This window comes from Pagrus pagrus (genome assembly GCF_965226575.1).
Source record: "Pagrus pagrus genome assembly, chromosome: 19".
NCBI classification, from domain to species: Eukaryota; Metazoa; Chordata; class Actinopteri; order Spariformes; family Sparidae; genus Pagrus; species Pagrus pagrus.
Genome location: NC_140203.1, coordinates 20,961,586 through 20,989,332, shown reverse-complemented (window position 1 = coordinate 20,989,332; position 27,747 = coordinate 20,961,586). Strand labels below are relative to the sequence as shown.

The 27,747-nt window shown below is 43.0% G+C and overlaps 1 protein-coding gene across 2 annotated transcripts in view; it reads left to right on the top strand.

The window, feature by feature from the left end:
* dpysl2b (dihydropyrimidinase like 2b) overlaps positions 1–23,550 on the top strand; it is a 32,250-nt gene extending 8,700 nt beyond the window's left edge. For both annotated transcript variants that reach the window (XM_084384056.1, XM_084384057.1), the window contains exons 2-14: positions 8,856–8,944; positions 10,169–10,353; positions 11,829–11,993; positions 12,181–12,242; positions 14,305–14,385; positions 14,593–14,661; positions 16,594–16,714; positions 16,896–17,052; positions 17,189–17,330; positions 17,567–17,737; positions 19,785–19,964; positions 20,135–20,300; positions 21,026–23,550. In XM_084384056.1, the coding sequence (XP_084240182.1) occupies positions 8,856–8,944; positions 10,169–10,353; positions 11,829–11,993; positions 12,181–12,242; positions 14,305–14,385; positions 14,593–14,661; positions 16,594–16,714; positions 16,896–17,052; positions 17,189–17,330; positions 17,567–17,737; positions 19,785–19,964; positions 20,135–20,300; positions 21,026–21,117 (1,680 nt within the window). In that variant the 3' untranslated portion in view covers positions 21,118–23,550. The remainder of the gene's footprint in view (positions 1–8,855; positions 8,945–10,168; positions 10,354–11,828; positions 11,994–12,180; positions 12,243–14,304; positions 14,386–14,592; positions 14,662–16,593; positions 16,715–16,895; positions 17,053–17,188; positions 17,331–17,566; positions 17,738–19,784; positions 19,965–20,134; positions 20,301–21,025) is intronic.
* Positions 23,551–27,747: the final 4,197 nt, after the last annotated feature.

Genomic DNA, 27,747 nt, shown 5'->3' with positions numbered 1-27,747 from the left:
ATGTGAGAATGTCTCATTGAATACTGGAAACTTGAATAATCAACAGATTAGGGTTTTTACAGTGCAAACCCACCTCAGACATGATCCCAATATACGATATTACACAATTATTAGTATTGTTATCAGTCACAATGACCCTTAACAGAAAGAAAAGCAGAATGCGCCCTGACAAACATTAAACTTGATATGAATTTTAAATATCTATAAGGTAGAGTTCCTTACTATCGGTAAGGTCAATTTTCATCCAACAGCACACCTGAAAACCAGGATATCAGTGCGACCTGACAACAGATGAAAAAAATGAATCATTAGTTCCAGTCCTGAATGATATTAAACAGAAAAGTAGCAAACCTTGCAACCAGCTGGAACCAGAGAACGTTTGGCACGTTGCTGCTTAAATAACCTGAACTGTCAAGAGATGATCAAATACTTCTCTCGATCAACTGATCGATTCATTTGCACCAGATTTATTTTTGCAGTGTGTCTCATCCAAATTTAGATGAAAGCAAAGTGAAAAACAGGAGCAAAGATGAAGTTTTGGTAAAGTGAATGCACCTCTGCTGTGCATGTTGAGTGGGGGTAAAAATAGCCCGAGGCTATAATAAGACTGTCCTGGATTAAAGTCTCTGTGACTTCAATCCTCAGCGGATGAGAGATCATTAGCAGTCTGCTTCAGTAGTACACCTGTAGTACAGCAGTCGCCCTGGTGGCAGCTCAGTGTGTGTGTTGTTGCTGTTAAGGTCACGTCAGCTCGTTCACGCTGTTATCACACACACACACAGCTGCTATCCCCATCACACACACACACACACACACACACACACACACACACACACACACACACACACACACACACCGGCTCGGCAGCGCTTCTTCACAATCAAAATCTTCCCGAAATCCCCCGTTCATACAGCCAGAAGTCTGAGAAAATACGTGCGTGTGTGTGTTTGTGAACACAAGGTGGATTACTTTCTATGAATCAGCACCAGAACAAAGAGGAATACTGTTGAGTAAATGTGTAACAGATACCTCCAGCTGCAGCAGAGTGCAGACGGAGGTCAATGAGTTTGTGTTTTATAGAATTTGAGATGATTTATGTGAATTTTTCATATTCAAGGAAAGAATAAAAAAATTCTAGTTTAAATATTTTGGTCAGAGAGAATTTAAGTGATTTTTCTTTGTGTGATTTTGTGTAATGATGAGCCCACAGAGAATTACCAGCTGAATCTGCAGATATTCTCAGTCGTATGTAGCGTTTTAGCATCTTTGAGATCACTGTTTTTGTTTTCGGACGCAGCAGGAAGTGGTTTTCTGTGAAAAACCAAGTGTAGGTGACCCGCCCAGCTCCAAATGGCAGACAGACAAATTGCATTAGCATTAGCATTAGCATTTAGCAGCTAAAGAGCCAGATATTTTGTTCAGGAGTTGGTGGAGAGTAAAACAGAGCTAAAAAGAGAAGGAATATTCACCAGGTCACCTAAAACACAGCTTGAAAAGAAAGCTAATGTTGCTCCATGCTAACTGTCTGCTACCGTGTTCACCATATAAAATGTATAAGGCATTATCAATCAGTCAGCGTTGATCTTACGATCCTGGAGAAACGTAATGTCAGTTTTGCTGTACTACCTTTGTATGTACAGCTTAATGACAATAAAGCTTTGATTGATTGATTGATTGATTGATTGATTGATTGATTGATTGATTGTGTTTACAGTGTATTGCCCCTCCCCCAGGTGTCTCCCCAAAATCTGTTAATTTTTAAGGAGCAGTTTAAAGGATTACAGCAGTGGTTTTTCAACTTTAGCCCCTTTAACCCAGCCAGTTTTTTAATCAACCATAATATTAGCAGCAGAACAAGCTAAAGAGAGTGATGTTTCATACAGAAAAATAAGTTTGAGATATAATATGTAACATCTCTACACTAAAATGTCAAATTTTGTTCAAGGTAGCGGCGTTTTATCACTTAAACCTGCAGGAGAGAGTCAGCGCCTGAGGAAATAAGTCGGCGAACATGACAAAATGTAACTAGAACTATACTTTACCTCATCTGTTAACATTCACGAGTCACGTAGATAAATCGTCATCGGCAGTGATAGTTGTTTAACAGTGGAGACTCTCATGATCCTCCGCTACGTAACGTCCTGTGTTTTGTCTGGATTGAGAGACTCCTAACATCAGAATTTACATATTGAGAGTTTCAGGGAACTTTTCAATTTCAAAACATTTCATAAACTGAAAATTGTTCAGTAAATAAAGAAGACCATTTATTATGAGTATTGATTGTAGTGATACACTCAGGTCATACAGTTTCTATCTAAATCTCCTAATATCAGTTGGCAAACACAAACAATCCTCGTTCAGGTGTTTGTTTGTGCTGTCATTTCCAAACACATTTATCCCTGTGGGTGTTAGTTTCAGTCCTGTTCTGCCACTCACCCAGCCAGCGTTCTGTCTCGAATAAACCTTTACAGCAGTTGTCTCAACATGTACGGAGATGATTTTGGTAGCAGGCTGGTTTTTGAATAATCCCGAGCGCACATAAATCATAGTGCTGAATGTCTGACCTGGCAGCGTTCTCCACCTGACTTCACAAATGTTCCCAGGATCTTTTCCATTTGGACAACAACACATGACGTTGCCGGGTTACGTCTTCACACTGGCAGACGTTTTCTCAGCCCCACAACGGATTCTGTCCTGATTTCATGAAACTTCGCAATAAACAGGCCTCTGTTTTCCCTCTGTGGAGCGTTTAAGTGTTCACCTGTGTTGTGCTGCAGATTTGTTTATACACAACATATTTTAATGAGGTGTAATAAACTACAGGAGCCATATGATACTACAGATTGATCTGACGGGCTGTAATAGAGAAATAATCAATACTCCCAGACTCTATCATCAGTAGTGTGTTTATTTTATACTCAGCAGCCTTTAGCAGTGGAATTACTTCTAAAAATATGTTGCTTTAAAGCAAATATAATCAATATTATTATATTATCAGTGGGTCACAATGTGTAATGTGAGAATTATCACCTGAATCTGCAGTTATTCTCAGTCGTATGTTGCGTTTTAGCATCTTTGAGATCACTGTTTTTGTTTGGTACAGCCCAAAACGTAACTGTTACGGTTCACTCACACCAGTGTTGTTTTCCCGCCCAGCTCCTAATGGCAGGCAGACAAAATGCATTAGCATTAGCATTAGCTTTAGCATTTAGCAGCTAAAGAGCCAGATATTTTGTTCAGGAGTTGGTGGAGAGTAAAACAGAGCCAAAAAGAGAAGGAATATTCCCAGGTCACCTAAAACACAGCTCTAAAAGAAAGCTAATGTTGCTCCGTGCTAACTGTCTGCTACCGTGTTCACCATATAAAATGTATTAGGCATGTCCTTCCCCCAGGTGTCTCCCCAAAATCTGTCCATTTTTAAGGAGCAGTTTAAAGAATTACAGCAGAGGTTTTTCAACTTGAGCTCCTTTAACCCAGCCACTTTTTTTTATCAACCATGAAATTAGCAACAAAACAAGCAAGATGTAAATGAAGCTGCCATTGTTTGTAGACACAAAGGCCTGCTGCTGTGTTTACTGTGAACCAGAGAAAACCAGACCTTTTTGTCCTTTTGTCTTCTAAATGCATGAAGAGGCAACTGCTTGCTAACACATTCAACATATAAACTCCTAAAGGTGATATCAGTGTTATGCTAACAGCTTGTAATGTTGAAGTAGCCAAAAAACCCCAAAAAAGCTGCACAAGCTTTTAGACTCAGCGCTCTCCTGCTGTGTTAATGGTGACCCAAAGAATATGTGGTCCATGTTTCGTTCTTATGTGTTTTTTTTTCTGTCTTAGCAAATCATGCTAACCGGAATCTAGCCAGCCTTGCTAGCATTGGAGCACACTTGTTTGAACAAGCTTTATTCAGTATATTTTCATCATCATCATCATCATCATAGTGATCCATCTGTTCGTATCTCTACCTGGCATTTTCTTTTTAAACATGCTAACCTGAATCTAGCTAGCCATGCTAATACTGGAACACAGTTTTCTGTAGTTTGTCGTAAACAGATTCATTCAGCTGTATTTCCACTTGACATTTTCCTCGTGGTCGTGCCCTCTCCCCCTCTCAGTGACTTCATGCCCCCCGTGGTGGGCCTTCCCCCCACTTTGAGAAGAATCAGGATGTTTACTTTGAGGAAACGGGAGGAGCAGTAAGGAAAGTTATTGCCTTCAGCAAAAGAATCAATGAGTAATTTTCATCGTGCAAATAGCCTCAAAAGACGAGTTTCTTCATTCATGCTGGATGGATTTTGCCGCTGTGTTTACATTAGCAGGGTTAAGTATCGTAGCCTGGAATGAAAACACTGCAGTTTAGCAACAGTGAAGCCATTGAGCGCCGTCCACATCCTGTTTGTGAGGTTCCCATGGAGGGAAGGTCACTGTCATGTTTGGCTCTTATCCAGTCCAACCAGACACGCTCTCCAACCCCTGTGAGCTCCAAAACAATCAGATGATTGTACAGTACGAGTAGGTTCAGGGCAAATTCTTGTCCTCGTTAATTTCCCATCTTTTCAGTGTGTAAAACTGAACCCTATAGGACAAAAACACCTTCATAGTGGGACCTTTTCAGAATCATCCGCCTCTTTCTCACTGAGCGACTCAATAACTAACCGTCTCCATGGATAAAAAAAACCCAGTAATTGTTTCTGCAAAGATAATTCTGCCTCTCAGTCTTGGCTCGTGTAGGTTCGGGTCTGTGTGAGTGCTGACTCGAGAGGCGAAGTCTCGATCTCCAGTGAGTAATGTGATAATGACAGTCATGATGAGGCACATGATGTAACGGCATATTTCAAAGCAGTTGCTGGTATGAGTGCGGGCCAGCGTTGGGCTGGACCGAGGCCAGCCGCTCCAGCAGAGCGGTCTGCTGCGCATAGATCGAACATTACCACATGATCTATTCGCATTAGTTCCATCAGCGCTGTCAGAGCACCGCCACACCTTTCACATGACAACTGCAGAGCATTTTCCAGACGTGCCGCAGTCAGCTGAAGTCCTCGAGTGTGTGTGTGTGTGTGTGTGTGTGTATTGTGAGTTTCTCTCCTAAAGCAAAGAGGATGTGACTTAATGACGCATGTATGTCCTCCATGTGTTTGTCTTGTTACCGTGCAGCTGCAGTCAGAACCAGGAAGATTAGATGAGACACACTGTTTTATAGTCCAGTGGTTGTCTTCTTCTGTGGCTCCAGGGGGAGCGGCGTGAAATTTAAAGGGACAGTTCAACCTCAAAATCCAAACTACACATTTTTCCATCTCACCTGTAGTGCTAGTTATCCATCCTAGTTTGTTTGGATGTGAGTCGCCAAGCTTTGGAAATGTCTCCTGTTGAGATGTCTGCCTTTCCTCAGATATAATGGAACCAGATGGAATGTGGTGCTCAAAGCGCCAAAAACTAAAGATGATCCACAGACCGTGTTGTGAGCAGTTTCATGCAGGAACTATTTTCTACGTTCGACAGACCTACACCCACCAACAGTCTCATTGCACATAAGGAAGCACGCATCCACTGATGGACGCGAGGCTCCTGTTTGTGACAGCGCCAGATGTAAACATTAATGGCGCCCTTCGTGGCTCAGCTTCAACTCTAGCTGGCTTAGAGAGCTAGCCTCCGTCTGCCCGGTGATATAGTTGGCGGGTGTGGATTGGTAGAAAGAAATGGATTCTGGGGTGAATTGTCCCTTTAAGTGATGTCACCTGAGTCAGCATCAGTTGGGGCTGAAGACTACAAGTTTATCTTACCAGGCCTCCATAGCCCGCTCTTCATCTTCGCTTGAGGCTAGTGGCTCAAGGCTACTAGCATGACACAATCAAATCTCTGCATAATCTGTTGCAGGTCGTGTTGCTTTGTGGGTATTGTAGGCACCAGGTTTGGTCAAGAAATGTGTGGAATAATAAAATATGTTTCTGTGGTTCAGCTGCAGCCATCATGAGTCGGACAGTGTTACAGTTGTGCAATGATATATCAGTGATTTAAAATGATTTCTGCAATTTGGAAATATTTTCATTATCCATGAATCTGTAGATTATTTTTCTGACTAACTGTTAATATTCTACAAATGTCAGGAAATAATAAGAAATGGCCAAAACAATTCCCAAGAGCCCAAGTAGACTTCTTCAAATCGCACCTTTTATTCCAGCCAACAGTTGAAAACTCAAAGAAATTCAATGTGCAGACATTTGAAACTGAGAAAAGCTGCAACATTTGAATTGAATCATCTATTTATTATTTAAATCGTCAGGACCACAAAGTGCATACGACAAAGTGCACTTCATAAAGAATACAAACGCTTAAAACGGATTAAAAAACAAACGCCTCGTGTTCTGTCGACCTGGTTGCTGCAGTTTGTAAGAATCAGAATTTGCATCATGTAACAAAAACACAAAAGATTTTCCACCTGCTCCTGGTGTTGGTGTGTGCAAGGATTTCTTTTCTTCTAAATCTGTGACTAGACCGTGATGAGGATGAGTCTGGGAAGATAAAGAAATTAAAAACACCATGAAGTAGCATTAGAGAAGCCGAGCGGTGCAGTGCGGAGCCGTGCCTGCTGGCTCTGATGCAGGGCGGGGCTCTCTGACTGGGAGCCTTTGCACAGCAGCAGTTGTGCTCGGGGCCAGAGCTGCTGGCCGGGCGGCAGCGAGTGGCAGCGGCTCGAACAGAGCAGCCTTTGTTAGCCGGGGATGCTGGGAGCCTTGTGACCAGAGCTGCCACTCCCATTTTGGACAGACGACCCGGGGTGACTGGAGAGAGGGAGGGACGGGAGGGGGGAGAGAGGGGCTCTGCGTGGGAGGATGTGGAGGTGGCAACCCCCTCCCTCCCTCCCTCTCCTCTGTCCTGCACATGGACAAGTGGCACAGCACAGCAGGCATGGATGATTGATTACACCGCCTGCGCTCTGATTGGTCCTCTCTTATGTCATTGTTGTGACAGCTCGAGCACATGAGGAGGACAGAGGGGTGTGTCCGTCCGTCTGTCTGTCTGTCTGTCTGACATTCATTAGTGTCATTTCATGTTCCAGGCAACCAGCATGTTTACATGTTTACTGAAGAGCTGCAGCACTAAACTGCTGCTGTGACTAACTTATAAACATTTAGATAATAAACATTTGTTTAAGACTCCGAGCCTCCAATAACAGTTTAGTTTTCTGAGCGTTACCAGGTGACGAGTAAAACTGTTTTTAAAAATGAAAGATTTTTTTTGTCACACACACGTCAAAGAGTCTGATGACACCCTGCTACTCACACTTTATGACAATCATCATTAATAAATGGTAATGTTATAGTTAATTAAACATTAGTTAATAGTTATTTCACTGTTCACACACAATGAAATGCATTTATTAACTGTTTATTGTAAAGTTACAACTGATGTTTATAATACTTTGTAAATGGTTCATAATTACTGGGTAGTTCATCTTTGAACATTATTTGGAAGGTGAAATTAATGTTTGTAAACCTTAACAACTGCTTAATAAATGTTTTAATGAACTATGTCATTGTTTGTTCACAGTGAAATAACAATTAACTAAAGTTAAACTAGCTATAAATCTATCATGTATTAATGATGATTATTAGAAGACTGGAACTCAAAGATAGACAATGTCCGAAACAACAACCATGAAGATACAAACACTTCACACCAAAAAGTAAAAGTGGGAAAGAAAATGCCTAAAACTAAGTCAAATCATCAATTCATTCTGGTTTAATAGTGTTAACAGTGCTGTGGAAAAAAGGCTAATTTCCTTCTATTACCGTTTTATTCATTTATTTCCTGAGATAATAAAACAGTAAGCTGAGGTCACAGTATTGAGATCTAACAAACCACTAATCCACAAAAAACTTCCACCCCAAGTCTCTTACATGCGTCTTTTATTCTGTGTTGTCATTTCCCATAATATTCTTGTAATATACAGTGTATGAAGACGAGCAGAGCGTCACATGATGGAGAGATGGTTTAAAATGCATGATAATATCAGTTCGTTAGCAGTTTTAGCAGATAAAGGCTTCATAATGAAATATAGGCGTCAGGTCAAAATGAGCCGGCATGATAACATGTTAGTTCTGCTGCAGGAGAGACTTGATGTTCTCAGAGATTAGGTGGTGAAAAAATGCATATATTGGTATTGGCATCAGCAATCAGGCTAAGTTGGAAAATATCAGAATAATGAATAGCGTCAACAATCCTGTATTACCCTCCCTCGTTATAAAGAGAGACAGAGGCTGGTGTTTATACAGTCTGACTGTGTCACCTCACAGCGTCTGATCTGCAGACCCTCCTCACTCTCCTCCATCTTCTCTCTCTGCGTCTTATCTCTCTGTCACTAATTCACATTATAAACAGTGTCACTGTTAAAACATCCCCAATATATTAAGAATGTGTTTTATGTGTGTGCAGTGCTTTAATGTGTGTGTGTGTGTGTGTGGCAGATAGCGGTGAAGAAAGCCAGTATCAGTTGAAAGACGTTGCACAGCCGTGTGTTCCTTATCAGGAAGCATCCCAAAAAGGCCAGGCAGAGTCTGCTGTGTACGTTCAGCAGGTTCAGCTTATTTTTCTCTTTTTGGTTGCGAGCGCTCTTTTATGTGACACTTCACAAAGTGTCTTTCATCAAATGCACTTCATCCTGCTTCCAGCCCAGCCAGATCGGATACTCACCCTCATAAGCGTATTTTTTTATAGGCGCCTATAAAAACCTCAGAGCGAGAGTCTGTGCATGTTCAGATGTGCGCTGGTTCCCACGGATGAACTCCATCGTCTCCCGGTGAAGTGTGTCATGTAGTTAAACATGCAGCGACTAATCATCTGTGTTTGCTTTGCAGAGTGACCGTCTCCTGATCAAAGGAGGGAAGATCGTGAACGATGACCAGTCCTTCTGCGCTGACATCTACATGGAGGATGGAGTCATCAAGTGAGTCGAATAAGTCAGCACGTTTAATAGACACAACATGGAAATGGAAATGTTTTTCCATCTGTAAGTCATTGCACATAAACGTAGGCAAAAAAGACATTAAAATATGGAGTTTGCCCACTCTCATGAAATCTTTCTCAGCACTTTAGGGAAAACTGTGTGCAGTTACTTCTAACAGAACCGTAGAAAACAAACCAACCCTAAAACACCACAGAGAAGATCTTCTACAGGCTGAACTGATGTAGACCGAAGCTGCAGGTTATTACACCGGCCCACAACCTATCTGGCATCAAAATGCTATAAGAATGCCCACATGGCATCCTGATCATGCAATTTTGTATTTGTTAATTGAATTATAAAAAAAAAAAAAAACACATTCTCAGCTCCTCACGACATCTGTTCCATAAACTCACTCATTTAAATGAACTTAAAGGCACCATATGTAACATTCCTGCCTCATAATGTCTAAAACATCACCTTTGTTTTATATTTTGTTGTCGTGCACTTACATTATCCCAGATGTTTCCAACAATGTTCAAACCCAGAAGAAATCCACAAGTTCACTCAAAGTAAACGCCGTCATACCCTCTTTACCTCCTCTTGTTGCCATGGCTACAGAGGAAACATGGGAAACAGCAGATGATGTGCCAGAGAGTGAGAGAGGAAGCCGGTGAAGTAGCTTGTTAGTCTGGTGTATTGTTTATATCGCTCACTTGTGATGGAACACTATTGTTCATTTTCATCCGTAATGGTGACAATGAAGACCTCAACTCCCATGATCCCACGGTGCTTCACAGCATCATCAAACTGTTATTGTTTCGATAGACAGACCCCTAGTGGCAGAAATGACACTGTGCATTTAAGTACAATGGTTTTTGCATTTGTCTCCACCCTAAAAACAAAATACAAACTGTTTTTTCGCTTGTTGCTGGTTTGGATACTAATTTTTGACTTTGTTTGGGATTTGTGCTATTTTGAAACTGACCAAGTATAAAATCAAAGATGGAAAAAAAGTCTAAAATGGGGAACCTTTCCTAATTATGTCAATGAGTAATACATACAGATGTATAACTCCTGTTTGTGTGATGTTAAAGTTTAGTTTGACATTTAGTCTAACTCTGCACAGCTCTCTGGTTTAATGTGATGTCCGGATGATGATGTTTCTTTCTATAACACATGCAAAGTATTCACAACAAGTAAAATCTGTATCATTTTTCTCTTCAGACAAATCGGGGAGAACCTCATCGTGCCCGGCGGGGTGAAAACCATCGACGCCCACGGCCGCATGCTGATGCCCGGCGGCATCGACGTGCACACGCGTTTCCAGATGCCCGATCGAGGCATGGTGTCCGCCGACGACTTCTACCAGGGCACCAAGGCGGCGCTGAGCGGAGGCACCACCATGATCAGTGAGTTACTCGGCGGAAGTATCCGACTGTTTGCGATTAAAGGCTCGTCTGTGAGCTAATGCATCGGTTCCCTTTCGAGTCCTCTCTCTGAGCGCATCAAAGCTTCTTTCCCTGCAGTGATTCCTCATTCACTGAACGGCTTTAATTGAAAATATCTTAATGAGAACAGGAAGGGTGCCAGCCTGGCCTGTTTGTGACCGAGCCAAAATACAAAACCGTCCATCTGCTGTGAGGACTCGGAGCCAGGAAGTCAGATCACTTTCTCTCTGGACAAACAGATACTGCAGCTTTCACACTGTTACACGTCCTGTATGGATCCTTTTCCATCTCTTAAAGTTCAGACTTCTTATTCCGACAGCTCTGTTTACATTAGCATAATGTCTCAGGGGTTGGTTCTGATGTCAGATCCATTTTGGATCCAGTTTTAAATTGGTCAAACACCCTTAATCTTGAGTCTTATCTCTCTGCCTTGGTATCAGTACTACTTGTTAACTCGTGACTTCAGGGCTGAATGTAAACAGATTTGGTACAACTGACAGATTATCTGTATCTCACTCCTCAGGCCCGTTCAGAAGGAAACCGGCCGTTAAGATAAAACAAGCCGATGTAATGTAAAAAGATAATAGAGCTAAATGAAGCTGCTCTCTAACACCGAACCCTCCCTCTGCTGACTCAGCAGCTGAACCCTCCTCCACCTCACTGCAGAACAAACACTCCCAGACGACCTGTGTGTCGTTGTCACCTCGGGCGAAACGCTGACGGCTGCGGGGTCAGACAGGTCCTGGAACTGGGGCGTAAAGCGTGGCAGCCCGGTGACTGGACAGTCAGAGCAGTGCACATCACTCGCACAGATGTGATCGCACCAGAAATGGAAAGTGACATAGAGACGGGCAGGACGTAGACAAACCTTTAGAGCTCAGATTTGAATCAAACCACAGATGAACGTGTTGATGATCTGCTTCAGGTTGGACCTCAGGTGGTCCAGACTTTATGAAATGGATCTGGATCCAGTCTGGATGTGGGCTGCCAGTGATAACATAGACTGGACTGAATCATTTTGGATCGCTGATGAGATAAAATCTGTAATCTGATGATGCCATGTCAGACTCTGAAGAATTGTGATGGTCCATTTGAACTATTTTCTAATAGTTATCATCATTTATTTGAAAGAATTGACAACAGATGAAGTGAATGAAAGTCATTTGCAGCCCTCATGTGAATGCACGCAATGTGCACCTCTGCATCAGTACATGTGAGTCAGTAAACCACTCATATCTTCAGACCATATGTTGTTATGTCTGTCTTGTGTAGTGGAAAATCATGTATCGAGACGTGACTCAGGTACTGTATCTGGCAATTTTCAGAGATCAGTCACTCGAGACAAAGTTAGAGCACATTCGAGTGCCAGGTGTGAACGACTCAGTCAAGGTCTTGACGGTCCCTGTGTTGGTGTGTGTTTGTGTGTGTCCCTCCAGTTGACCACGTGGTCCCCGAGCCTGGCGTCAGCCTCCTCTCGTCCTTCGAGCAGTGGCGCGAGTGGGCCGACAGCAAGTCCTGCTGCGACTACTCGCTGCACGTCGACATCACCGAGTGGCACAAGGGCATCCAGGAGGACATGGAGGCTCTTGTTAAGGATCACGGTACGACCACGCCCGACACAAAGTCACATTCTGATTTTTCTATGACTCTGACAGTTATACGGTCTCCGCCCCCAGCGAAGGCCGTGGATGCACAGACACTGTCAGAGCTGATGTGGAAACGTGTCACTTTGTTTCAGTCCTCCCTTCCCCTCGTGTTTTCTCACACTCTGCCATCTTGTATTTTTAGGTGTCAACTCTTTCCTTGTCTACCTTGCTTATAAGGATATTTTCCAGCTTACTGACGCTCAGGTGGGGCCTCTTCTCTTCTCCTTCATTCTTTGATATGCCATGTATTGCTGAGAAACATTGCTAGAGATGCTAAATGCTATAATGAAGGGTCAAATCAAATCAGGGAGGGAGAGACTTTGGGATATTATACTGTTAAGGATGACTGATTAGACCCTCGGACACTTAATGTGATTAGACTAGTATTCTCGAACATGAAACCTGCTGCTGCACATGAATCCAAATGTAATCTGCACATTTAGCCAAATGATCACAAGTTTTATTTGAGATATGAGACGTGACAGCAAACAAATGAATCCACAAAGATGAGGCTGTTTACTGAGGAATCCATAGTTGGAAAAGAGACAAATAACAAAATCTCGTTGCAAACCTTCATCCAGAGAGCTCAGCCAGAGGAGCAACTGTGGTCAGAGTAAATGCTAGTCTACCGAGATGTTCACCGCATTAGGTTTGAATCTGTTTCATCTGGCAACATACAGTTCAGTGGCAATAAGTAATAAGTTGAACAAGCAGACAGACAGATTGCTAACCTGCAATAAATCTGACATTACAATACCAGAGAAGTTGCATCACAGTCTTGATTTTGGACCGTACAGTGAGAGTTACAGTGCGAGACTGTTTGTGTTGGCGAGGCGTCGCTTCGCGCTGATTATCCGTGTGAGAGTGAGCGCGTAATGAAGGCCGTGTCTCTCTCCTGACTCATGGTACAAATGAATTAATCCCACTCCAAAGCTGTTTTGAAACACGTCTGTGTCGGCCTCTGCACCTGCGTGAGGAATGCTCGCAGCCCGGTGCAGCCAGAGGTTATCGCTTTCTCTGCCGTGTCAAACTCTGATGGCTCTTTTATTGTTGCGCGTTTGGCAGCCGAGACGTGATGACTCATTCAACACGTCGGCTTTCATTCGGTCCGCGTTACAGTTTGAGCGTTGCTTCGTAAACAATCGGAGTGTGGGAGACTCCCGTAGTGTGTGAAAATCAGGGTCAGTGTTTCATTGAACCACAGAAATATTCAGGTTGTGATTATTGTCTGGCTGAGATTGCGTTATCTGTAAGGGCTTCACATGTCAGCGAAATGAGAGAATTAATGTAAATACAGCAGGTCTGCATGCGACTACAGCGTCCATTATTCTACACACATAGCTGAAAGACAGCATGTTTTGTATTCACCAGTTATTAAAGGTGCAATGTGTAAATCATTCAACAGTTAACTAAAATTATCAACGGAACGTGAAGAAATAACAGTTCTGACGTTATGCCAAAGAAATTTATAGCGTTGCAGACATCTTCTGATGTTAGCATGCTAACTAGCTAGCTGCGGGCCTGTAAACCTCTTTCTCCCAGCGAAGCTCCTGTGCTAGTGGTGTAAACACCAACACTCTCAACGTAGTCCGGCTAGCAGCAGAGCTAACAGAGCTAACCGGCTAACAGTAGCTACAGTCATGGATGTCTGCCTCTGTTTGTTGGGAATACGATTTCACATGCCACAAACAGGTGGCTAAAACATATTTCACCTTTAATTGTCAAAAACTAAGAGTCTAGTGTCGTGCTATGGGCTGTATTTCAGGTTGTACATAGGGCTTTGAGCTAAATGCTAGCGTTAGCATTCTAACATGGACCCAATGACTAAGCTTACATGATGTTTTACCATATTAGTTTTGTTTGATAGCATGCTAACAGTTGCTAAATAGCATTAAAACTGAAATAAGTCCAAAAGAAGACTTTTTAACATGATATTTCTGTTCTGTACTTTTTCTTTACAAGTAAATGTCGGTAAAAACACATACATGCTTTCTCAGACAACAGCCAAGGACCATATTCTGATGTAAACCAAATTTTAGCTAGAGTAAATATAGGCCCTTCTTTAGCTTAACTAAAGACAACCCACTGACTATAAGCACTCTTGAAAAAAATGTACTTTTGAACACCACATAACATTAGAGAACTCAAAGAAAGCTGTTGTGGACACGGTGAAAAGCAGAATCAAAGATCTGTGTCACGTTATAAAAAGGTTGCACTCACTTGTGCATCAGCTATCATCACTTAACACAACTTCCCTCTGCTGCAGGTGTACGAGGTGTTCAGTGTGATCCGCGATCTGGGAGCCATCGCTCAGGTTCACGCTGAGAACGGAGACATCGTAGCCGAGGTAAAGACGTTTCACTCCTTAAAAGCTGGAACGTGGACAGAAATGGACACGTGATTTCCTGCTGGATGTTAGATAAAATGAAAATGATGGAAAACTAAGCTCTAAGCTCCGAGTGTTTCAAGGCATACACGCTCCTGCACATGACTCAACATCTCACATTTCCACGGTGGTTTGTTTGTGCGTGTGTTGTTGATTGTGTGTATTTAGGAGCAGCGCAGGATCCTGGAGCAGGGGATCACCGGGCCTGAGGGACACGTGTTGAGCCGTCCTGAGGAGGTAAGACAGACTTTCAGCACTGTGGACTCACACTGGGTCTCTGGTGTAAAGCTGTGGGGAATCATTTCATCTCACAGTTGTGTTTGCAGAAGTCCTTTTTTCACTTTCCAGCCTTCGCAGCTGTTGGTGCAGGGTTGTCTGACAGTTTTACAGCGAGGCCGTGGGTGTCTCACTGCCTTGGCAAACACTTAGACGTCCTCTTCAGACTCACCTGCATGTGTTTAATGTGAATTTCCTGTTGGGAACCCCAGACTCAGGACAGATAAGAGCATGTCCTTTGCACGAATCATTGCTGTTACTCATGAACACCCAGATGTGGCAACAAAGTAGGGAATGACATTTGAAGCGTGACTCATGGCAGCTGTGTTTATCGCTAAAACCTCTTCTTATGATCTTCTAATTCCTGAAATGAGCACGAAAAGAAATAGTTTGCTTTGGTTAAAATGGGCAGTGAATGCTTGAAAAGATGGTTCTTAGTCCGTGTCAAAACAATATTTGTATCAGTGATTGGAGGCCTGTTTAGGCCTGTGAGCAGAGCTGTGTTCACTGTTGCTGGTTGAGACTCAGCAGGAGGAGGTCTGTGAACATGTGGTGTGTTTGGGAGTTGATGTAACACTGAATATTTACAGGAGGGATTTTTTTCCACACCCTTGTGAAAAAAAATAGTGTACATTATTGTATTAAAGATATGATGTAGGTATAGGAAGCTTCCTACAAGTATACTTTTACTTTTTGTGCTTAATTCAAAGTATATTAATAAATGTGCTTTTAAAAAGTGTACTTTGAAAAAAAGACGTCATGAAGTTCAACTTCAGTATACTAAAAATAAATGTACTAATTCAACAATAAGTTAAGGATAAGGGGTATTTAAGTGTACTTCTAAAAAGTGTACTTCGTTGTAAGTATACTATAAATTGTACACGTATACTTTAAAAAAATCACAAGATTGCAAATACCTATAGTAGTGATTTAGTGTATTTACTTTCATGTCCTTTGTATTACACTATTAGTATGCTTTCTTAAGTACGGTGTGTGTGTGTGTGTGTGTGTGTGTGTGTGTGTGTGTGTGTGTATGTGTGTGTGTCCCCTGCAGTGATCAAGCAGTAAAGTAGAATGATGAACGATCTCTCGCTGCCCTGCAGGAAGCTGCAGTAGCGAGCTGTTGCTGCTCAGTTTAATCAAATCTTGATTGTGATCCAAGCGGCTGTTATTTTTAGTGTTTCACAGAATGTTTATTAGAAACCTCAGGCAGCATCCGAAGGAAAGGACGTCCAGAAATGCCTGAAGAAGAAAGCAGAGAAAAGGCAATATGATCCAAGAGGAATTAGACATGCAGTTCTCTCCTGGAACAGTTTGTTGATGTTTGTCATTGAAAAATCACAATCCCGTCGTCTCATCTTTCAAAGGAAGTTGCCAAAGTTTTGTTAAGTGGTTCACCATATTTTTGTTGCTATGGATGGAAAACAGCTTTTAATGAAAGTAATGCATCACTTTGACATTTTCGAAAAACGATGCCTCTTTCTTCGTCTTTCTTTGCTTCTCACTTCTTGCAGAGAGGTAGATGAGAAGATTGATACCACTCACATCTGTACAGTCAGTATAAAGCTACAGCCAGCAGCCGGTTAGCTTAGCTTAGCACGAAGACTGGAAACAGGTGGAAACGGCTAGCCTGACTCTGTCCGAAGATAACAAAATTGACCGACAAACCCAACTTGTTTTTTAATTGTACAAAACCCTGTTGCCAGTCTTTATGCTAAGATAAGCTAAGCTAAGCTAACTGTATTAATTTTCTCATTTGATTAACATTGGACTGAGAAAGCATGGGTAATATTTGTGGAAAGATTAGGGAAACAATGTAGGAAGAAGAAAGCGAGTCAAACCAACCAGTTGTCCCACTGAGGTCGCTCATATGAAGACTGGTCTCTTCTCCAGGTGGAGGCCGAGGCTGTGAACCGCTCTGTGACCGTGGCCAACCAGACCAACTGCCCTCTCTACATCACCAAGGTGATGAGCAAGAGTGCTGCCGATGTCATCGCTCAGGCCAGGAAGAAGGGTGAGACTCAGTCTAGTCCAACAGTATTGACACCTAATGCGCACAATTATATTTAGGTTTTGAACTATGGAACACCTACTTTGAATTATTTTCAATGCCCAGTTCACAACAGTCCACATCACATAGATAAAACAAACTCTGGGAGTGTATGTCTGGTGCTATAATGGGACTGGACTTTCAGGTACTGTGGTCTATGGAGAGCCCATCACTGCTAGCCTGGGAACAGACGGCTCTCACTACTGGAGCAAGAACTGGGCCAAAGCAGCCGCCTTCGTCACCTCCCCTCCTCTGAGCCCCGACCCGACCACACCAGACTATCTGAACTCCCTGCTGTCCTGGTAAGATCCAATCATTCAAACTGCACCTGCAGTGAAGGGTAACTTAATTAAAACATGGACTTCATTTTCTGTACAATTAACAATGAACACAATGTCCCTTCTGTCCTCTTCTTCTGCACCTCGGCCGTCTGTTTAGTGGTGACCTGCAGGTGACAGGAAGTGCACACTGTCCCTTCAACACTGCCCAGCGCGCTGTGGGCAAAGATGACTTCAGCTTGATTCCTGAAGGCGTCAACGGCACTGAGGAGAGGATGTCTATCATCTGGGACAAGTGTGTGGTACGTATATTCATACTTTACGTTTCAAATGAGGCAAGGAGCGGGCAAAGTCCTCTTCATGTTATGTCATGTAGCTTTAATGGGGCACTATGTCATTTTGGAAAATGAATTCAAACTCAGAATTTTAATATTTACAATATTAATGAGGTAATAATACAAACTCAGAAATATTTATATTTTCCATAAGTGAATAAACAAGCTGTTCTCTGAGTAAACTAAGGTCTGATTCATTTCAGGTGACAGGTAAGATGGATGAAAACCAGTTTGTGGCAGTGACCAGCACCAACGCCGCCAAGATCTTCAACCTGTACCCCCGCAAGGGTCGTATCGCCGTGGGTTCAGACGCTGACCTGGTGCTGTGGGACCCAGACATGACGAAGATCATCTCTGCCAAGAGCCACAACTCGGTACGAAGTTCACACGATAACAGTGATGCCTCTTAACGTCAAATAGCTAGCTGCACGGCTAACTGAGCTAAGTAGCTAACGGCAGCTTTAGTTTGCAGCAATTAGCGGTTAATCTGGTGATTAGCTGCCCTGTATTTGTTGTGAGTGTGAATTCAACAACATGCCAATTTTTGCATATTGCATCTTTAAGGACTCAATTGCAGACAGCATTTTTCAAGGACCTGGCTTTGTGTGGAAACAGGAGAAGGTCCTCATGAAGTTGGAAACACACTATTGTTTGTTAGCATCATGATAAAGTTTCTAGGCCACTCTAATTCAAAAGAGTGGTATATATAAAGGTGCTATATGTAGGAATTTTAGTTTAAAACATTAGATGTTTGAAAAACATTAGATGTGCTAAAATATGTCTCTGTACTGTACTGAAGTTAGCATGCTAACCAGCTTGCCCCGGACCCAAAATCCTCTTTCTCCCAGCTTCTGGGACACTCCCCTGCTAGTCTGGCTTGCTGCACTGCTAACTGAGCTAACAGTAGCTACAGTCAAGGATAAAACGAATACAATTAGCAGCAGTTAGCAGTTACTCTGGTGATACGCTGCTACTGTTTGTTGGGATGAATTCAAGCTGGCCAATTCTTACCTATTGCACCTTTAAAATAGTAAGTGAGCTCGTGATTATACGAGAAGTGTTTCTCAGATTCATACAGAAACACATCTACTATGTGATAATGATTAACAGTAAAGAATACAGTCAGTGTAACTGATACCAGCCGGAGGAGCGACTGGTTTATTGGTCCACTTTCTGCTGTGTGGCTGTTACTGTTGAACAGGGTGTGGGCCTCACACGGCGTCAAGGGAGTGATGTCATACTCAAAACCTGCCAGAGAGCTGGAACACATCGGTTCCGATTGTTAGCAGGCAGATCACTGCATATGTGTGTGTGTGTGTGTGTGTGTGTGTGTGTGTGTGTGTGTGTGTGTAGGACAGACAGAGAATATAGCTGTGTATGTTCTTGGAGTCTGTTAGCTTAAGCCTTTCATGTTCTCTGGTTTCCTTTTATTCCGCTTAGTCAGAGAATGACGGACTAACGTTCATTGGAGAGACTGCTCACTCTGAGTGTATATGCATATGTCTATGTGTGTGTGTGTGTGTGTGTGTGTGTGTGTGTGTGTGTGTGTGTTACAGGATAGCCCAGCCTACTGGTGATCTCATTTGAGGCTCTCAGAGTCCACCAGATTGCCATGACCTCAGCCTTAGCTACGGTAGCGTTTAGGAGAGAGCAGTCATCCAGCTTCCAAATTGGTCACACAGAAACTTCCTTGTCCACACGCACACACACACACCCAAACACCAGCACCACCCAACCAACGACCCTGTTCCTTCTCCTCCTTCCTCTGGCCTGAGAGCTGAGGCCCCTGTGCCACATCGGCTGGGTTTCCCAACGATTAGCTTTGCTTTCTTTGCTCACATTAGCAGCCAGAGGGAACTCTTTAATCTCTGCGTGAGATTAATCAGTTGCTCCTCTCACAAGTGCACTTCAATCCATAAACATTCTGCCAATTCTTTGCGGTGGCATCATGTGTGAACACAAACTAGAAGTCAATCAACAAATTGCTCTGAGATTTCCATAAATCATTCAACTAAATTCCGAGATACAGCATGTGCTACAGGGAGGTTACATCATCTGTGTGATGGGGGAAACATCAGCAGGAGAAGATGATTCATTGTATCTCTGCTTTGAAGATATTTCTCTGATGATTTGATATATCTGCATTTGTGTTAGAAGTTACAAGCAGCTGTAATAAAACATCACAGGAGCACAGCGGGGGGCTGTCAGACAACAAGTTCAACCTTCCTCTATATCACAGGCTGAAAATCACCAGACAATCCTCACTTCAGCATGTGTCACATCTGCAGTTCAGTGTCATGGATAATACTGCAAAATCTTTCAAGCAGAAAAGCCTCTTATAAGCTTCAAGTATGGGTGTATTGACGTGGTCATACTTAACCTTCCTTTTCCTTTGCTGTTCACCATCCCTCTCCTCTGCAGGTTGTGGAGTACAACATCTTCGAAGGCACAGAGGTGCGCGGCGCGCCTCTGGTGGTGATCAGCCAGGGCAAGATCGTCTTGGAGGAGGGGAACCTCCACACCACTGAGGGCTCGGGACGCTACGTGGCCCGAAAACCCTTCCCCGACTACGTTTACAAGAGGATAAAGGCTCGCAGCAGGGTACAGTGCTGCCTTTCAAACCTTGTCTAGTGAGGCTGTAGTTTTGTTGGAGGAAGTCAAGTACTTTTTATAATGACTGATGGTTGTTTTGTGGAGCGCTGTAGGGTCGACGCGGCTTGTTACAGTATCCTCGTTCATTTTCCTGCTATGACTGTTTCTTTAACATGCAGCTGGCTGAGCTGAGGGGTGTACCCAGAGGACTGTACGACGGTCCGGTGTGCGAGGTGTCAGTCACACCTAAAGCCATGACTCCTGCCTCCTCCGCCAAGACCTCGCCTGCCAAGCAGCCCAACCAGCCCGTCCGTAACCTGCATCAGTCTGGATTCAGCCTATCCGGTCAGTCAGTCGGTCCATGATCATCTTTATGACCACGCATTACAGGAATAGTTCCGTTTTTGGGGGGAATTATACACCAAGAATCAAACAAACCCACCGAGGCCTGTTCATTTCTCTGCATGCAGTGTGAAAGTTCCAAGCAAAAATCTAACAGTAATCATTAAGATTTGTTTGAAAAATTTTCAAGAATGTGTGAGGCTAGGCTTACAGGCATAAAGCATGACAACGTCAGCACTGGGAAGTTGTATTTCTCTGCTATGGAGTATCGCTGCTACTTTGATGCCGTAAACATCATAAATCAAGCAAAGGCTACACCAAGGTCACCATTCAGGACATCCTCTGAATGGATGCAGATACATAAAGAGCAGCGTTCAGGAAATCTGTCAACGGCACCAGCCACAGCAGCATGTGTGAGCGAAAACATTTTGAGCCATATTCAATCCATTTAGCAGTCACAGTAAAGAGATAATCTCGTGTCATGGTAACGTGACATCCATGCAGCGTTCACCTAAGGTGAGCTTTGACAAGTAAATTCACATTGTCGGCTTCTTGCAAACAGTTTTGAACTATAGCTTAGCGTCATTATATCTGGTACTGACTTTAATTGCATCGATGTAAAACACATTTGCTGCCACTTTCCTTTCTAACAAGGCCCAGAATGAAAAGTTCCACAATAAAAGAAGTTACAATAACTGAATAGACAACCTCTCCCTCTGACCTCCCAGGTGCTCAGGTTGACGACAACATTCCTCGCCGGAACACCCAGCGTATCGTGGCGCCACCAGGCGGCAGGGCCAACATCACCAGCCTGGGTTAGAGCTCCGCCCTCGGCCGCTGAGGAGGAAATGAAGATCCGAGGATGGACGGCCAACGGGAGCTGAGAGGCGGAGAAACCACATCACGGCATCGGGAGCCGAACCCTTCGCAGCACCTGAGCGGGCCCACCGTCAGCCTCGATCTTTCACCTCCTCCTTCGCCGCTCTCCACGTTCCCACTCTCCTCCTCCCCGAACCCTGATCCTAGAGGACACAGTTAGAAACAAAAACGAGAAAAAAAGGTCTGCCTCATATGATGAAAAAAGAGAAAAAAATGAAAACACTCCTTATTTGAGCACTTTTGACTGCATTATTTAGTTTTTTTATACCGTATTTTCTCCCTGCCATGTATCCTTTTGATGTTTGGTTCACTGTTGTTTTGATAGAGGGGTCGAGTGAGATTAAAATGGATTGATACAGTTGAGAAAAGACGATCATTTTCATTGAGGATGTCCATCGTATTTTTTGTTCATTCCTTTCATTTTGGGAGTAGTAGAAACGGAGCGTGGGCACAAAACCAGTATGTCTTGCTTTTCTTGAATAGGCCAAACAGTAGGTTGCCTGAAATTGAACAGTCTTACAGTTTTTTTTTTTTTTGCAGCTGACTAGAATCTAATTTGTTCCTCAAGCTGTTGACTATCTGTGATTTATATTAAGTTGCATTTCAATTGCTTCACTTTCCAGTGCACTGCGTCTGTCAAACACTGCTCCTATCAATACCAGATTGATTATTCGCCAGGAGGACGGCCTTAAGATTTGACAAATTGAACAACACGACAATATTTTGTGAGGGTTATTGACTCTCTCGCTGCACCGGCTCTCATCTCATGTTTTCCCACCTGTGGCTTTGCTAAGGTACTTAAGTCAACAAACATCTTCCATATTTGGCAGCTGCCTTACAGATTGCGAGTCCTGCGGAGCAGAAGGAACATTGGCAGGTAGTAAATTGAGCTTTATGCCTCGTCTCTGAGCATTAGGGCGTCGTTGAGTGTGAGAATTGAAGGAAGGATTTAGGGCGGAAAGAGAAAGTTGTACCCGCTGTGGCTTCAAAACTCAACCTTTCCTCGCCTTATTCTCTCTGAGTAACATCCTATTAGAGAGCTTTAAGAAGTGCAGCTACCTATTTTCCAGCTTCTTTTTTTTGCATTCCTGTGAATCGTAAAAGGTCCAAATTTCAAATGATTGACAGCTGTTGATAACCGTCCGTCACCAAACAGTGCATTTAAAAACAGAATGTTTCTCCTCCTCCAAATGTGACTGTTTTATACTCATCGAAATCCCTCTTTCCTTTCTACTCTTTATGTGCCTGAACCCACAGAAGTTGTACTGATAGTTTGATTTGTGTTCTTGTTTTGTTATTCTTATCGAGGTAAGTGAAGGATGTAAGATAAAAAAAGATGTAAGATAGCCAGGATTAACCGATTCAAAGGTGCCAGATTTTGCGCTTTCATAGGGCCTATCCTGTCGGTAGAGCCCCTGTCGAGGCGAGAAATGCTCGATATCTTGAAATGTTCTAATGTTTTAGAGTTTTTAACTTGTTGTCAAACTGCTTTTTAGTGTCATTCTGTAACTAGGTGCCTAAGGGCTGAGCACTATTGATTTATGCTTGAAAGTAGACATGAGCTATTGTACTTCTGACTAGTGTGCAGTGTTGATGTGTGAGGGATGGGACACGCACAGCAGGCTCCTGTACAGCGGCACACCTTACTGTTGTGGACGTGAAGGCGCTCCTGGCTGTGCTGAGCGCTCAGATTGTTGTTGCTCCTTTTTTTTTTTTTTTTTTTTTTCTGCATGATCTGGTTTTCATTAAGCCAAGCAACTGATTTCCTGTGTTAGTTGTTATGTCAGAGAGGTCTTGGCCACCGGTCACCATCTTTCTCCCCCTATGACTCAACATGGAGCAACAAGCTCGCACTGACATGGACATAGCCAGGGGCCAGTTACATAAATGTAGATTAAGTCTAGTCTCTGCTTTAGACTGGTCTTAAATTCCTTAGTCCGATGAAGACCATCTCCTGCATAGACCTACTTGTGCTGTAGAAGCACATGAGAGATAGCTTTAGCTTTAGTTAGCTATTGGACACATCTGTTGATGTCACAAGACGTTTGAAGTCTGGCTTGAAATGAGACTTAAAGGTGCAATATGTTTGTCGAAAACATTCAAATATGAACTCAAATTATCAACAACATTTTGACATTGTGAGGTCTGTGTATTGTGTTAACCAGCTGTCCCTGGCCCGTCTCGCTAGCTGCACGGCTAACTGAGCTAACTGGCTAACGGTAGCTACAGTTAGTCAGCAGTTAGAGGTTACTCTGGTGACAAGCTTCCCCCTATTTGCCATGAGTATGAATTTCACGAGAAGCCAGTTCTTACATATTGCACCTTTAAAGGCATAATATGTAACATTTCCGCATTAAAATGTCTAAAAACAACATTTCATTGAGTTGTGTACTTACATTTTCCCCAAATAGTTCCAACAATGTCAAAACCCAGAGAAATCTATGATTTCACTCACGGTATGTTATCCTGATCCAGTGCTGTCATGTCCCCTTTACCCCCTCTGGTTGTTGTAACTTCAGGGTAAACACGGGAAAGACCAGACGACACGGCAGAGAGTGAGGAGGGAAGTTGGCGCTAGCTAGCTACGAGGACAACAACTCCCATGATCCCCTGCCTCTTTTGTTACTGTTTTGATCGAGAGACCCCAAGCAGTAAAAATTACATACTGTGCTTTTAAGTGTGTTGTCATGCAACTGGCCCCTGAGTCACTAACACATACACGCATATATACATTGACACCTCTGTGATTGTGCTTTCAACCTCTCTGATCTGGCTGGAGTCCTGCAGAAGTCAAAGTCTGTCAAATGTTGTATCTATTTAAAGAATCCCAAACAGGGGAGCTGTAACAAATGCACGTCTCTGAAGCATTCGCAGATGAAGACCAGATAGCGATGGGAAATGGATACTCTGCAGCCCACACGTCACACAGCAAGGGTGTGTGGGATTATACCCCCTCTGTCTGACTATTAAACATTGTATTGATAGTTAAAGCTTATTCCAGCTTCCCTCTCTTCTTCACTGCTGCTACACTGAAGGCACCATTACAAACTTGGCTCTCGTGAGAGGAATAGTGTAGTGTTCTTGCTTGTCCTTCCAGTCCGTCTGTATCCGTCTTCCTCACTCCTTTTCATTCCTCCCTCTCGCCCCGGCTCATTTGTTGTTTCTGCCTGTTGCCGTGGCGACAGACCCCTCCACTCTCACAGGGTTCTGCTTTTTTGTTTGTCATGGCAACCCGTCCTGACCTGGTGCTATTAGTACAGCTTTGCGCCTGCCTGCACACACACACACACACACACACACACACACACACACACACACACACACACACGCATGCAGACACACGTTTTTATAATTATTCGGTGACAGTGCTGCACCACTTCAACACGATTCTGTGCTGAGTTGCTGGAATCTGGACTCTGTTGCCGCTTGAAAAGAATCTATTAGAGTTGAGAGCACACTACAGACTATAGTCGACACACACACACACACACAGTCTCGAACATCAAACAGCCGTTGCTGTGATGCAGCACCCATGCCTGAGGAATTGACTTGGATATTAAAAAGCAGCTGTCAGCGCTGGCATCCTCGTCCGTGTCCCATGCCTCCTCGATTGACACACACTGAAACACACACACTTATACTCCTTTAATGCTCTGTCAGCTTGGATGCTTTTCTATGCCATATTATGCTAATGATATATGAGTGACATGTATGTACGCAACGTGCTGCAGACTGAGAGGAGCTTCCCTCCGTTCTGAGGTTGTTGAACACCTTCTTGCTCCCGAACCCTTTCGTCCCCCCACCCCACCCTCCTTTCTCTGTAAGCCTTTCCCCTTTGTGAAAGTGAAACTGTGTGATGGTATTTGTCTTGGTGGCTGTGGGGTTTCTGGGATGCTTGCTCACTATGGAAAAGTGTCAAATCCCATGGATGGTGATGTAAAAAAAAACAAACAAAAAAAACAAAACACAAGGACTTCAAAGAATTAAAAAAATGAGAAAAAAAGGAACAAAATGTCTGTTTTTCTTCTTTTTCCCCGACATGTTTTATGTAAGAAGCCGTCTGTGAGTCATTAAATGAAAGGAGGAAACAAGCACGCAGACAAGACAGAAAAATCTGACAGCTACACTTGCAAAGAGTTTTGTAGTAGTTTGTTCTACTGCCTCAAACACAAACTGCCACTTTTTAGAAATAACTTTTTGTGGGGGTTTGGTTTTTGATGCTCGATGATACCAACAAAGAGACAAACAGGATGATGGAATCACACATCACACACTCAGACTGGACCACTTACATGTTGAAGGACATGCTATACAGTGTAGAGTTTAGAGGTGTGCATCATGTACGTGTACAAAAGGACTCTTTGAACACCGAGCCCTCAATCTGAACTGAGTAGTGAGTCATAATTCCTACTGACTGTGACAGTGTTTGCACTTGATCTCCACTTTCTGCCTGAAAACACCGTAGTAAACACAGCTGTGATGTAGTAGTTTTCTTCGTGGATGAAAGCCGACTGAAAGATGACGAAAGCCACAGAAGCAAACATGACAGGATAAGTCTGTATTAGACGGAGTAAGTCGACTCAAAACTCAACTTATGAACAGTACTTACATGGTCTTAAGGTCTTAGTGTGCTTCAAACCAACTAGGTTGATGTGATATCCTGCCTTATGTAGAGACAAACTCTAGTAAGAGTCGAAGCTGTTTGAAAGTCCAGTAATCTTAACGCTATAAACAATGCTCACTTTGTGTTTGTGATGTTAAGCCCAGTCACTTCACTCTGCCTACATATAACACTGCTTTAGACTTTGCAGCACAGACGCCAAAGTCCAGTTTTCCACGCAGGTGATACTTTAATCGTTCCCATTAAGTCGTGTGCAAAACAGATGTGTCCAAACATCACGCATAAATAATGTCTGGTGATGTGGAAAAGTCTAGGTAGGGTGGAGGCTGGGGTAGAAGAATAGGTCGAACAAACACAGGACACCAAGAGTCAACACTGACTTGTTTTAAAGTTAACGGATGAAACATACACCATCAAATCTGACAAAGTAAAGTCAACTTTTAAAGATTTCTGCCCATTTGACTTGTAACTTATATAACTTTATTTACTTATTTGAACCCAAACCATGATCTTCTAACAAACCTAACCAAACTGTGACTTCTATGTGTTTATTCGTCTCAGCCATCACCTGCACACACACTGTGACATCTGACAACGTGACTTTACCTAAAAAAAACTGTGGAAACCGACCACCTCAAGATTACCAAGTAAAGTAGACTAATCATTTTAATTTGCTAAAACACTTTAGCTTGTGAAACTTAAATGTAATAGTCTATTTTACTTCGGTAATCGGTTTCCTTACTTTTTTAGGGTAAAATCAACTTTTAAAATGTACAGTGTAAAGTTACACTTTGTTGTATGTGCTGCAATTTGAAAGTGTAAATTTGTGTTATTTGTACGCAGACCTGATGCGACCTGGTCGTGATGTTGCACTCACATGAATCTGAACTCTCTCTTCTTTGACACCCACGCACACCTACACTGTGTGAAGCATTCACAGAGTTTTCAAACACTGTCAGACAATGAGCGACTCCGTCTGAAGCTTACCGAGGCCTTGATTTTTGCGCTGAACTGAATTAATTGGTTTGAGCTGGAAAAAGACACTTCAGTGCTGTGAAATGGACCGGAACCACTTAGATTTGGAAAAAAGAATGAAATCAACTGCATCACTAAGTAATTACAAATCTTTATAGCGGCACTTTGTAGTTTTGTAACAATATTACAATTTTGACATTTGAGGTAATAATACAAACTTGGAAATATATTTTTTTCCCATAACTGAATAAACAAGCTCTTCTCAGAGGAAAATAAGGTCCCCAGAACACCGTTTGAAGCTAGAAAGGTGGCAGGGTCCGCCACGTATAAACAAAGTATAACAGTATAAACTGTGTTGTCCTTTAAGGTCACTTTGTTTATTCAGTCATGAAAACAAAGAGAGTTTGTTTATTTAGTTTGTTTAAGCAAAACAAAAAAATCAGTCAGTGAAGATCTTTCTCTTCTGATTCAAACTACACAGTGCTCCTTTAAATTGAACACTGTGATTGGCAGTCAGAGTGCCGACACTGTCAAAGACCGTCCTGTCCTGAACCCAGCGAGGCCGTCTGAGACCTTCTACGTGCAGTTAAGTGTGTTTCCCCTTGACAGTCTCAGACATTAAGGTTAGGTGACCTGGAAAGGTTAAATTGCACGTAGCTGTGAATGTGTTTGCCTTTCCGTCTGTTAGCCCTGTGATAGACAGGCCTTATGCTCAGTGCATGCTGGGACAGTCTGCAGCCGGACTGAATAACCAGGTTATATAAAACTGGTCATTTGAAGCACACAGCAGGGTGGTAACGTCACACACATCATGGACTTCTGTGTTGCTGCATACTGCATGCAGTAAATCCCTACTGGGAGGATCCATTAAATATTAGCCCACTAGGTGGCAGTGCTGTCATCCTGTTTACTCACCGCTCCTCGCTTCCCTGTGGGATTTCCTTATTATCTCAGCAGTTGGACTGCCTGTAGCAC